We start from the raw sequence: 12,888 nt of genomic DNA, 5'->3' as shown, positions 1-12,888 counted from the left end.
TACGGTTGCGTCTCCCACCCCTCATGTCTATACTGCTTTGGGACATCCCAACAGTGATGACTTAGAGGCGGCGGCGACTGTCAGAGGACGTAAGAGAAAACTGAATTTTTTTAAAATCTTACCTGTTAAATTCCTTTCTCTGAGTCCTCCGACAGTCGCCGCCCCCGCCCCTCTTTTGGGGTTCTTGTTACCTACTGCTATGCTACCAAACTGAGTTGGGAGTGGTCACTGCAGGGGGGTATTGACCAGATGGGACAGCCCCCATGGGTGTGTATATGCTAATGCCTTTTGTCTTTTGACTAAGTCTATATGCCTAGCTACTCCTGCAGAGCGGAAGTCAATACCCAACAGTGATGACTTAGAGGCGGCGGCAACTGTCGGAGGACTCAGAGAAAGGAATTTTACAGGTAAGATTTTACAAAAATTCAGTTTTTTCATTCGTCCAGCAGATCGGATGAGAACGAACAGGCGGTCCATTCTCATCTGATTCCCCCATAGAGGACAGCAGGGATCTGACAGCTCCATCTCCGCACACAGAGCCGAGACGGAGCTGTCATCTGCCTGCTCAGCAGGGATCGGTGGATCAATCCCCCACTGAGCAGAACGGCTCAGTCGGCGGATGCGGACTGTGTGAAAGGACCCTAATGCTGTTTTTGTCACCTGTGAGTGTCGGGCTTTGCCCTGTGCATTTAATAGGTCACAGCTTTCCGCACAGCCAGCAATTCCCTCAGTTTTTTTTTTTCTTTCTGCCTAGTCAGGAGTAAGGACCTAGCTCCTTGCTAGGATCTTTGGTCCTGGCATTTTTTTCTTTTGATAAATTTTTTTTTTTCTTTTTTTCCTCCTGGGTTTTTCCTGTGAGATCTACAATCAACTGGGTGATGGGCTGGATAATCTAGATCCAGTGGTCCCCCCAGTCTGGCCAGCATGCGCGCAGACCTTAGCTCCACGCTAGGTCGGCCGCGTCATAGCCCCACTGGATGGGGACTGGCCTGCGAGTTAAATGCCTCGCTAGGTCGCATATGCTTGGGTCTAGGCTCGAGTCGCAGTGTTCCTCCTGCCTTTCACCCCCCCCCCCCCATTTCCATGGAAAGGGGATCTGTCTGCAGCGGTGTCTGCCTGGTTCCTGGTATGGTGAGTAGCTGTCTTCCTCCCCCTGGAGGGTTTTGGGATGGACGTGGCTCCTCCTTGGGACAGTCGGACCCCCAGTATCCCCTCCTTCCCATCAGGCACCCCTCCCTTGTCATCTGCAACCCCATCTTACTCCCCTCTCCCCCTCCACATATGTTGGGGCTGTTTGGGTGTTCTGATCCACCTCCTGGGGTGGAAGGAGGGCGGTATGCTGGCAATGGGGGCCGGGGGGGGGGTGCGCTGTTGGCGACCGGATGATTGACTGTGCAGGAACGGTTGTACCTGGTGGGGGCTGCTGCCAGGGCCTCCTGTCCTGCCTGGGTCTGTCATTGAGGCCTAGGTAAGCCTCGTGGTGCTGCATGGGGCCGCCATTTTGTTGTAGCCTGTGTTTTCCTATATGCGGTGGCCATGTTTGTGTTGTCCGGTGGCCATTTTGTGGTGGTTTGCCACTGAAAATGCCAGCTTTGACAGTGGAGCCCTGTGCGTGGCGATTTCAGCGGTGGGAGCCCCTCCTCATCCCCTGGTGCTGACTCCCAGATTCTTTCTTATCACCATGCATGGAGTGCAGATTATACTGGTGGCTGCAGGTGCCTGTTTATGCTGGGTGGTGAGTCTAGTGGGATTCTCCCTCTCTGCTGAGGATCATTTGGTGCTTGTGCCTAGCAACTGGGTGGTTCTGCCAGCGTGGTGGGGGTTGTCTTTTGCAGTGTTTTACACTTTTTGTGGGGTTCCCCTGGTGACTCATGCAGTCTTTGGAGCACATCTCCCCACCTGATCCCCTGTCTGAGGCTGCGGAGCTCTCCGGTCCCAACCATACATTGATGCACTTACGGCGGTCCTTGAGTTATTTTTTGTCCCTGGTGGAGGTGGTCTTAGGGTGACAAGCTAGCAAAAATCGCCACCGGCCTACCGGTGCCTCATCTGTTGCAACAGATTCTAAATCTGTTTTGGCCGCCGCTGATGTGGGTCACCCTGCTGGGTCTGCAACCGCACGCCCTGAATCCTTTGATAGGAGTATTCCTCCACATCTGCAACCATGCAAGAAAAGGCGCTGGTGGAAGCATTGATTGTATCTGTGCCTGAGACCTTGAAGATGGAGGATGCAGCTGCGACGGAGGCGCAGGTTCCATTTAGCACTCACAAGCCGTCCAGAGCGGTGAAGGTGCTTCCCCCCCCCCCCCCCCCCTATTTTGACAGAATTGTCGCTGAAGAGTGGAGATGACCAAAACGTCCTTGTGGGGTCCCCAAGCACTTTACTAGGCGATACCCCTATGAGCAGTCCCTTAAGAAGTGGACTGTTCCACCGGTGGTTGACCCTCCGGTGTCAAGGTTGAACAAGACAACCATGATTCCGGTTGAAGAGTCCCTGGCCTTTAAGGATCTGACTGACAGGAAGGCAGGGGCTGTGGCCCGCAATATGTACACTCTGACTGGTTCGGCATGGAGGCCAGTATTCACCATTCCCCTGGTGTCGCAAACTTTGCTGAGCTGGCGGACCAGCTGGTCCAGGGGCTGCAGGTTTTCTGTGATGCCTCTGGATGCAACTTACCTAGTGGCTTGGCTCTCTGTTTTGGCAGTGGTCCTTCAGCGTGTCTTTTGGCTTAAATGTTGGTCTGTGGACCAGACTTCTAAAAAGGCCTTGACTGATCTTCTTCCCTTTCAAGGAGATCGCCTGTTTGGAGCTACCCTGGATGACATCATAAAAGAGCTCACAGGGGGGAGAATACTTTTCTTAGGCTACTAAGGGCAAGGAGCCTCGTCGTAGATGTGGGCCTTTCTTTTTCGGCTCATAAGAAGGTTTGTCGTCCCTCTGGGTCGACTGACAAGGGCTCAAAGCCTTTCAGGTCCTCCCCTCGAGGATCCAAACGAACCTTGTGTGGCAAGCCGAGAGTGGGCTTCTCCAGACCCACAGACAAGGCTCCTTCAGCATGAAATGAGGGTGGGGGGATGTCTTCCCTGGTTTCCGGACCCGTGGACTTCTCTGGCACAAGACAAGTGGGTCCACAAAATCAATCAGTCTGGCTACACGATCAAGTTTTGCTCTTGTCCCCTGGAAAGGTTCTACCTTCCAACTTGTGCCTGTCCCCGGACCGCTTGCAGGGTGTGTTTGGGGCTGTACAAGACCTGTTACATCAAAGGGTGATGTCCTGGTTCTGACTTCGGAATGTTTTTAAGGTTTTTACTCTAACCTGTTTACAGTTCCCGGGAAGGAAGGCAAAGTGCGTCCAATCCTGGACCTCCAGGCGCTGAACTGCTTTGTGCGGGTGCAGAAGTTCAGAATGGCATCCATGCGCACGGTGGTGGCATCCCTGCGTCAGGGGGGATTTCCTCGCCTCTATCGACATCAAGGATGCTTACCTTCACATTCCAATATGTGCCAGTCACCAGCGCTTCCTCCGCTTTGCCTTGGAAGAGGAGCATTATCGGTTTGTGGGGTTATCCTTTGGTCTCGCCTCTGGTTCTCGGGTCTTCACAAAAGTGATAGTCCCGGTGCTAGCTTTGCTATGCCAACGGGGGAGTGCAGTACTGGGCTACTTGGATGATCTTGTTCTGCGAGCGTAGTCTCCTTCTGCTCTGGTGGAAAACCTGGAGTTCAGCAGGATTCTGAATTTTCAGAAGTCTGCCCTGGTTCCGTCCACAAAGCTGGACTATCTGGGCCTGACTCTGGACTCGGCCTTAGCCATAGTGCTCCTTCCTCTGGACAAACTCCAGAAATTGCAGGCTGCGATTCGTCTCCTGCTGTCCAACAGATGGTCATCCCTCCGGACTTGCATGCGGGTGCTGGACTGATGGCGTCTACCTTCGAGGCAGTTTAGTTTGCACAGTTCCAGGTCCCTGCAAAGGGTGATTCTGACCAAATGGGAAAAGACTCCGCAGTCTCTGGACAATCAGATCCAACGGAGTTGGGAACAAGGGAGTCCCTGATATGGTGGCTTCGTTCTTCGGCGCTTTAGCTGGGCAAATCCTTCCTCCCCTTGTATTGGACAGTGGTCACCACAGATGCCAGCCTGTCTGGCTTGGGAGGCGTCTTCTGCCAAGCAAGCTTTCGGCAAGCATTCTGCTCAGGGGATCTGGACGCTGGAAGAGTCCAGACTACCGGTCAATGTCTTGGATCACCAAGCAATCAGACTGTGTCTGGACCATTAAACGGATCGTCTTCAGGGTTGTCCAGTGTGCATTCAATCGAACAGTGCCATGGCCGTGGCTTATGTAAATCACCAAGGGGGCACAAGTGTCCTGGCGGCTCTGGAGGTAGCCGGCATTCTAAGGTGGGCAGAACAGTTTGTTCCAGCCCTCACCACTGTTCACATTCCCGGGCTGGCAGGCGTATTACCTCAGTTGGCAGGCATTGGGCCAAGGGGAGGGGTTAATCAGTTGTGTCTTGGGTGGGGCACCCCCAAGCTGGATCTGTTGGCATCTCGGCTCAACAGAAAGGTTCAGAGGTTTGTGGCTCGGTCACAGGATCCTCTGGCAGACGCTACAGACTCGCTGGTGGCCCCATGGGGTCAGTATCGTCTGATTTACGCCTTCCCTGCTCTCAACCTTCTGCCGATACTTCTACGCAGGATCAAGGCGGAAGGGATTCCGGTCATCTTAGTGGCTCCAGACTGACCTCGCCGAGCTTGGTATGCCGATCTGGTGCGGCTGGTCGCCGACATTTCTTGGAAGCTTCCTCTTTGGGAGGATATGCTGTCCCAAGGACCGATCTTCCATCCTGCTTTATAGTTGCTGGCCTTGACCACTTGGCTGTTGAACATCAGATGCTGAAGGATAGAGTCAGTGATTCCTACACTGTTAAAAGCTAAGCAATCATATTCTAGGAGGATCTACCATGGTACGTGGAAGACGTACATTGCGTGGTGTGAGTCTCTTGGGGTTCATCCTCGCTCCTTCTCGGTGGCTCTGATCTTGACCTTCCTTCAATGGGGGATTGAACAGAAATTAGCCTTGAGTACTATCAGGGGCCAGGTGTCGGCTTTGGCGGTCTTCTTCCAGCGACCTTTGGCCACTCACTCACTGGTGCTTACCTTTCTTCAGGGTGTCTGACATTTGGTTCCTACAGTGTGGTCTTTGTTGCCGCCTTGGGACCTCAATTTTGGTGTTTTCAGTCCTCTAGAAGCCTCCCTTTAAAAATTATCAGGAGATTCCCTTGCTTACGCTGTCCCAGAAGGTGGCCTGTTTGGTGGCTATCACCTCTACTCGCAGGGTGTCGGGAACTGGTGGCGTTATCCTGTCGTTCACCTTGCCTTTTTAGGGCCCCATGATATTTCTGCAAATGTTTATCAAATTGCTATTTTCACACACACAAAAAAAAAACCAAAATACTTAAATCCTCATTTGCACACACAAGCGCAACATAACTTACAAAATTCCTACCAAAGAGTATGTCTATGGAGGGCCATGTTTACCTGCACAGTTCTATACATCCCTAGGCAGGCAATGCTATTCATGTCATTTTGGATGCAGCATCTGCAAAGAAAGCCTCTGCTCCCTATGACATCTGTGCAGGTGTAGGTGCATTTCCCGAAACGCAGACAGTGTGAGTTCAGGGGCATTCACCCACATGGAGAGGCAGAGAGACCGGGAAATTGCACGGGAGCCACAGGAGATTGATGGGGTCAGGGGTGATCCTGAGGGATTGGGAAGAGAATTGAAGCTGCAGGGGATAAGTGAAGCAGAGAAAGTGGACAGTAAAGGGCAGGTGGGGGGCGTTTTAGCAGCCAGTGCAGTAGGGATGTGGAGGGGTAGCAGTAAGCAGGAGGAAATGGGGCAAAGAAGCTGTAGCAGGTGAGGGGGCAATCGCATTTTAGGTGAATAGCTCTAATCGTCGGGTTGCTAGCCACTAATCAGAGCTATTGGTTTGTTCAGCAGAGTTCACTAAACCATTTTGCTATAAGCTCATGGTCACTGAAGAAGGAATGCCAGGTCCATACAGCGTACAGACCTGGCCAGCTGAAATTGGTGATGCGGGCCTGTTTGGACCTGGCACCGAAAGGGTTAAAGCCCTAGACCCCAGATATCCCTTGGACATTTAGGAGAGGAAGCCTGTCTATAAAGATGGATACCAGGCAGAAGGAATTTTAGTTGGCATGTAAATGTAGGTTTCTGGTGCTCTTATCTACCCCTGCAAGTGGTTCTGAGGCTTCAGGAGTCACCATACTGTTTTATCATAAATCGGCAGATGTCTCCCAGGGATTCTGGTGCTCTTACATATGCAGTATTCTAGAAGACTGATGGTTGATACAAGCTATTTTGAATAAAAGCAATTGGAGTAGATAACATTGGCTGGTCACTAAAGAACATAAAATAAATCTTGGGGCTGTAGAACTTCCTATTAGGTCACCTTTGCATTTTACTGCTTATCTTGAGATCAACATATCATGGATTAATCAAAGTATTAATATATGTATAAAAATGTAATGCTGATTTGTAATTGCAAAGTTTACAGATTAAAAACAAAAAATTAGCAAAATTATTTTTCTTCTTTTAAGGTCAGGCGATATCTGCACAATACAGCAAGATGCACTGGAGCAGGAGGAGCTTCTTTTGTGGTGAGTTTGTTTTCCTTTTAACCAGATGTCTGTCTCCAATAATCTTCAAATCCTGTGGCTCTTTGGCTGTCTTCTACCAGACCTGCTAATCCATTGATAATCTGTAGAAATAAACACTCATTCAAGTCAAGAAGCTTGTCACCATGACAGGCATGCTGCCTTTGTATTACCTACCCACCTAACTCTTCTGTTTTAGTTACTTTCAATATTCCAAAATAGGGATGTAATTGAGAAACTTGTATATTTAAAATAAATATAAATAAAATAATTATAATTTTATTAACTCTTCTTAAAAGCCAAGTTCAGTCCAGTAAAATTCAAGATCCAAAACACAGTTGAAAGCCATGAGATGAAAAAAAGATTGATATGGGAGATGCAGAGAAGTTCCGTCTTATTGGGCATTTAAAGGATAAGTTCACCTTTTGGAACATGTTCCACCCATGTTTAGGTTGGCACATGTAACCTTTTCCAGCAGCCTCAGCCTCCCCTCGCCCCCCCCCACCCCGAGACAGCGGGCAAACACCTGCCTGGCCAGGTAATTTATTCACAGTCTTCTGCGGATGGTAAACTACAAGTTGAGCACTGTGGCAGTTCATTCTTTCTTCCTGTCAGTGAGTATCTGCTTCCCTGTACGAGTGAACAGACACTGACAGGTCTACAAGAGTCTTACATGGTACCAGCGGTCTGCTGATTGTTAGTGCAATGCTTTACAGGCTCCCAAAAAAAAAATCGTAATATGTACATTTTTTTTACTTGCAAAAAAATGTGAATTTATTATTTTTTGTTAAAAGATGATTGTATCTTTTAAGCAATTTAAAGGCAAAATATAGTGGGGGATGATTATAAAGAAAATTAGTGACACTATTGCAAATCAGGCTGCCTCATGTGCAGAAGAGTCTCTGAGGAAGGTTTACAGATCCGTGTGTTTGTATTCCTGGGCAGTCAAGTGCGACAGATTGCAAAGTGAGACATATTTATTACTGAAGATGAAACAGATTTTCGCTCTAAAAAAATGCATAATTAATCAGTTCTGGACCGGAAGGATTTGCCCCCTTAATGACCAGGCCATTTTATGCGATTCGGCACTGCGTTATTTTAATGTGACCCTGTCCTGAAAAAAAATGATGTCCTTTTTTCCCCACAAATAGAGCTTTCTTTTGGTGGTATTTGATCACCTGTGCGTTTTTTTTTTTTTTTTTTGTTTTTGTTTTTTTTTTGCGTTCTAAACAAAAAAAGAGTGACAATTCTGGAAAAAAAAAAAAAAATATATATATATATATATATATATATATATATATATATATATATATATATATATATATATATATATATATATATAATATTATTTTTTTTTTTTACATTCTGCTATATAACCTTTCCAAAAGAAAATTAAAAAATCTAAATTTTTCATCCTTTTAGGCCAGTTTGTATTCTGCTACATATTTTTGGTAAAAAAAAATCGCAGTAAACGTATTTTGATTGGTTTGCGCAAAACGTATCGCGTTTACAAACTAGGGGAAGATTAATGTAATTTTTAATTGTTTACAAGTAATGGCGGCTATCTGAAATTTTTGCGCGACTACAACATTGCAGCGGACAGATCGGACCCCTAACTGACATTTTTGACACTTTTGAGTGGACCAGTGACATTACTACAATAATTGGTGCTAAAAATATGCACTGTTACTGTAATAATGTCACTAGCAGGGAGGGGGTTAACCTAGGGGGTGATGAAAGGGTTAATGTGAGCCTAGGGGAGTGATTACTAACTGTGGGGGGAGGGACTTGCGAAATGATCATAGAGACCTGTGATCCTATATAGAAGGATCACAGGCACTCTGTGATCATTTTAGAGAGAACGGTCAGCTGTGGAACAATCGCGGGGAACGATCGCGGGTGCCCGGCGGCGGTCGCGGGTGCCCGGCGGCGGTCGCGACCGCCGGTCACGTGGTTTGGCATCCCCGCTGTCGGCAAGTTGTTTAAGAGGAACTTTACTCCAAGTAATGGAGACGAACAAATGCAGACCTATTTAAAGTCCAGCTTGGGTGGAAACCATGGTTACCCAAATAGATACAGGGGAGTGAGTGGTCGTAGCCACCCTAGGAAAGGATGAGTTGTCTTCACAGGATTACCCGATTTAAAAAAAAAAAAAAAAAATAATAATAAGACAAAAAGCCTAAAAAATGAAAAAATTATGCGGACACCTCATCTAAGGACGGGCTTATTTTTGCTTTACCACATTTGCATAAATTTGTACCCAGCTGATCTTTTCACACGTGCATCTGCAAGATTGAAAATATATTATATTTTCTTTAAAAGTATAATGTTGAGGATGTTGATTTTCCTAACAAAATGAAAGTGTTTTTAGGACTACTACTGTACTATGCCAGAAAGGTAGTTGTATTGTACTGGACTAGGGCAGGCCATAGACTATTCGAATTGCGTACGATTTATCGTTCGATAAACGAAAGCGGCACTCGTGCACATCATCGAGTGTACCATCAATGTGAGCCGACAATCGTACGACAAAACACTATTTTTTTGTGCCTTTTAACCACATCTCTACCGGACACACTCCCTACTGTTCTGTGTTTTGTTAGGCGAAATCATACAACTCCCCCACTAATGATAAGAAATTTGGCCGATTTTCGCAAAAAAACCCAACATGTTGGATATGTGAATTTTTGCTGTCGTACGAAAATCAAACGTTTTACATACCACACTAACGATACGAAAATCGTTCGATAACACTGCCATTTACGATTTTCGAACGAAATTCGAATCGTCTATGGCCTGCCTAGGTCAGCCTCCTTTCTTGCCTTCTCTGTCTCTTCTGTATAAAGAGTACCCTGGTATGGTTATGTCCCAGTCATTTCTTTCATTAAACCATGTCTCCGTAACAGCCACTAAATCTACATTCTCAGATGCCATTATTGACCCAAGTTCATTGATTTTTTTACCTAAACTGCGAGTATTTGTAGACAGGACTCTGAGCTTATCATGTCTTAACCTCTGTGCTTCTGACCTGTTCTGGCATTGTTTCGGGGGGCAATTGGACTCTTGTATTTCCACTCTTTTGCCCCCCCCTTCCTAGTTTAAATACTCTTTTGCAAATTCTTGGAGTTGTTCACTAAGTACATTTGTTCCTTTGAGAGAAAGATGCAAACCATCTTTTTTTGTACAGTTCCTTTCTATTCCAAGTAGAGCTATCATGAGAAACAAAGCCAAATCCTTGCTCTTGACACCATTTACTAAGCCATATGTTGAACTCCTTTATGCGCCTCTGCCTATCATTCTGAACATTATGCACAGGCAGAACTTCAGAAAATGAAATGGTGGATGCAAAATCCTGTATGTCATTTCCAAGTGTGATAAAAGATTTTTTCACCTCTGACACTTCATTGCAAGCAAGGTCATTTGTCCCTAGATGGACAAGAACATCCACGTCCCCTTCCTGCTTTGCTTGCTTAACAATACTAATAATACGTCTTCTATCTCGTCTAGCAGTAGCACCAGGGAGACATCTCACAAAACCATTTTTTCTTTAAGCTCCACACTTCTTATGATTGAATCACCCAGCAACAGCTGCTTCCTTTGAGACTTCACTTTATCTTTTTTGTCCTTGGCTGCAGTCTTGCATACATTAGACATAGGAGTCGATGGTTTCTCACCCTCTGTGCTTGAGTCCATATCCATGTTGTCCTTACATTCTGAGAGTGCTGCATATGAATTTTGGAGAACCACCGACTGTGGGACATGTCTTCTATCCACCACTCTAAGTCTTCCAGAACCTACAGTAACCCATCTGCTATTTCTGGGGGTCATCTGTGGCAGTGGCATTGCAGCAGTCCCAGCTGGAGTTTGTTTAACAGATAATTTAAATATCTCTGACTTGGTATACATTTTTTCCAACGATTAGCTGGTGCTTCCTGAAGCGCGGAGATAAATTTACAGTGGCGTGGGACTGTGATTTATTGTTTTAGAAGTTGTTGCACCAGTGAAGATGCGAACCCCCTAATATACAGTATCTCTACTGTCTGTTTATTCTCAGAAATGGATTAGAGATTTTGCTCCCTAACCATATAGTTAGTTATTTATATTTACCACTGCATATAGATTTAGGAATAAATTGCCTTTTTTTTTTTTTAAACTTTACATTACTAATATATACATCACACTTTTTTTAAGGTTATTATCTGATTAATCAAAACCATAATCTGCCAACTAATTGATTATGAAAATAATTGTTAGTTGTAGCCCTAGTGACATTACTCTTTGCTTGAAATTTCAGGGGTTTATGGCTTTCCCAATTTGGGAAGCAAATCAATAGACCTATTTTTTAAATACTCTGGTTTGCTTGCTGTTGTTTCTTTTCATTGCCAGCCTGATAATTATTGCCAGATGCATGAATATGTACCTTGTTGCCAGTCCATTTCCACAAATATTGCTTTTGTACTTGCTCTGATTGTTATAACCTATGTTTTCACATGGTGTATGTATAGGGTATATGCAACTTAAATTTTTCCTAATAAACAAGTTAATGTGCTGACTAATCACATCGCAGCTGGCACTCCCCGTACCTGGAAGTGCCGGATTACGTACTAGAGCGCTCTGCCGTCGTACTCCTACGTGAGGTGGTCGGTAAGCGGTTAAAATACCTTGCTCTGTTCCCCAAACAAATGCCCACCTCTTCAGCTGACCGCTCATGTGCGGGTGGGGAGGGAGGCCATGGGTGCTGATTCGTGAATTTACAGCACTGGGTGCACCCAGCCATCTGTAGGGTGGATTGGGAGGACAGTGGTGTCTGCAGCTGAAGAGGTGGGCATTTGTTTGGGGAACGGGGCACAGGATTTTAATACATTGGGGGCAGTGTGACGCATAGGCACCTTTTAAGAAACATTTGTAAAGATGAACCTAAAGCTTAATTCTGTATTGTTCATTGACAGACGCAGTCATCTGATGCATATCAGTAGGGTAATATTGCCCACTACAGGAGTAGGACACTAGGCAGAAAGAATTTCTGGCTACGCCTATGGGCAGTCCCTGGGGGTATACCCTTTCTTCCTGCATAGGGTGTCAGTTTTTTTTCTGCCTAGTCGGGAGGAGTAAGAACTAGTTCTTTGCTGGGATCTTGGTCCTGGCATGAAAGTAATTTTTTTTTTTTATATAGATTTTTTTTAGCCAGTCCTTCCTTTTTTTTTTTTTTTTTCCTCCGGAACATTTTTCCTCTGAGATCTTCAAACAAATACGCCGGGCTGGGCAACAGACTGGACCCCCATATCCAGCCGTCACCCCAGTCTGGCCAACGAGCACATGCAGGCCTTAGCTCCGTGACAGTCCCACTGGACGGGCCCATTTGGCCGACAGCCTCCCTACTCCGGTGGCGTGGGGTCCTGTCATGAGATGGCGCCCGCCTGTGTTCCCGGTATGGTGAGTAGTCGTTACACCCCCCTTTCCTGGCGGATTTTGACGTGGGCCCTCTCTCTGTGATGGTCGGACCCTCACACTCCAGGGTTTCCCTCTGTCCTGATGTGACCCCCCCCCCCCCCTCCTGTGTGGGGGACTATTCGGGCCTACCTGATTTGCTATTGAAGTGTAACTCTAGGCAAAACTTTTTTTCATTTTTTGCGTTGTCTTTGTTGCCGTTGGGGAAATCACTACACTTTGTGCTGGTCACCATTGTCACAGAGAAGGGGAAATTCAGTGTTGGCATTGTCCCCAAAACAAGAGGTGAGGGGGCAATCTTTCCATAGGGCTAATGTTCCAGGGCCAACTGTCAGAGTGGAGTTCCTGTTCTAGTTGCAGAAAGTAAAGGGAAATCTCCTTAATAGTACATAGATGGTAAAAAATAACCTGGTAGGGATAACTCTCCCCTTTTTTATTTAAAGCTACAGAAAAAATGTTGGCTTTGCATACATTTTAAATATAGAGATTTGTAAATTAGTAGCTAGAGGAAGGCCTCCCTGGCTCATTGCAATTACACTCTTTGGTTGAGCTAAGAACTCAACCACATAAGTCACAAAAGTCTGTTCTCAATCAATTAGCAAACTCAGAGACTTGCATTGTGAGAAGACGCTTATAGTGATATATGGGCTCTGATAAGTTGTCAACATACCTACAACAACTAATAAGAAACCATATATTTCCTCATTCGGGATTTTTTTTAGCCAAAAATAACAGAAAATAACATAACATCCTAGTGAAAACA

The 12,888-nt window shown here is 46.1% G+C and overlaps 1 protein-coding gene across 1 annotated transcript in view; it reads left to right on the top strand.

The window, feature by feature from the left end:
* The window catches only part of NDUFV2 (NADH:ubiquinone oxidoreductase core subunit V2), a 77,350-nt gene that overhangs the window by 6,238 nt on the left and 58,224 nt on the right, over window positions 1–12,888 (top strand). The window contains exon 2 of the mRNA XM_082257366.1: window positions 6,621–6,680. Within this exon, the coding sequence (XP_082113492.1) occupies window positions 6,621–6,680 (60 nt within the window). The remainder of the gene's footprint in view (window positions 1–6,620; window positions 6,681–12,888) is intronic.

Source organism: Pelophylax lessonae, assembly GCF_965119305.1.
Source record: "Pelophylax lessonae genome assembly, chromosome: 5".
Lineage (NCBI taxonomy): Eukaryota > Metazoa > Chordata > Amphibia > Anura > Ranidae > Pelophylax > Pelophylax lessonae.
Note: the sequence above shows the minus strand (reverse complement) of the source record. Positions and strands in the feature narration are given on the sequence as shown.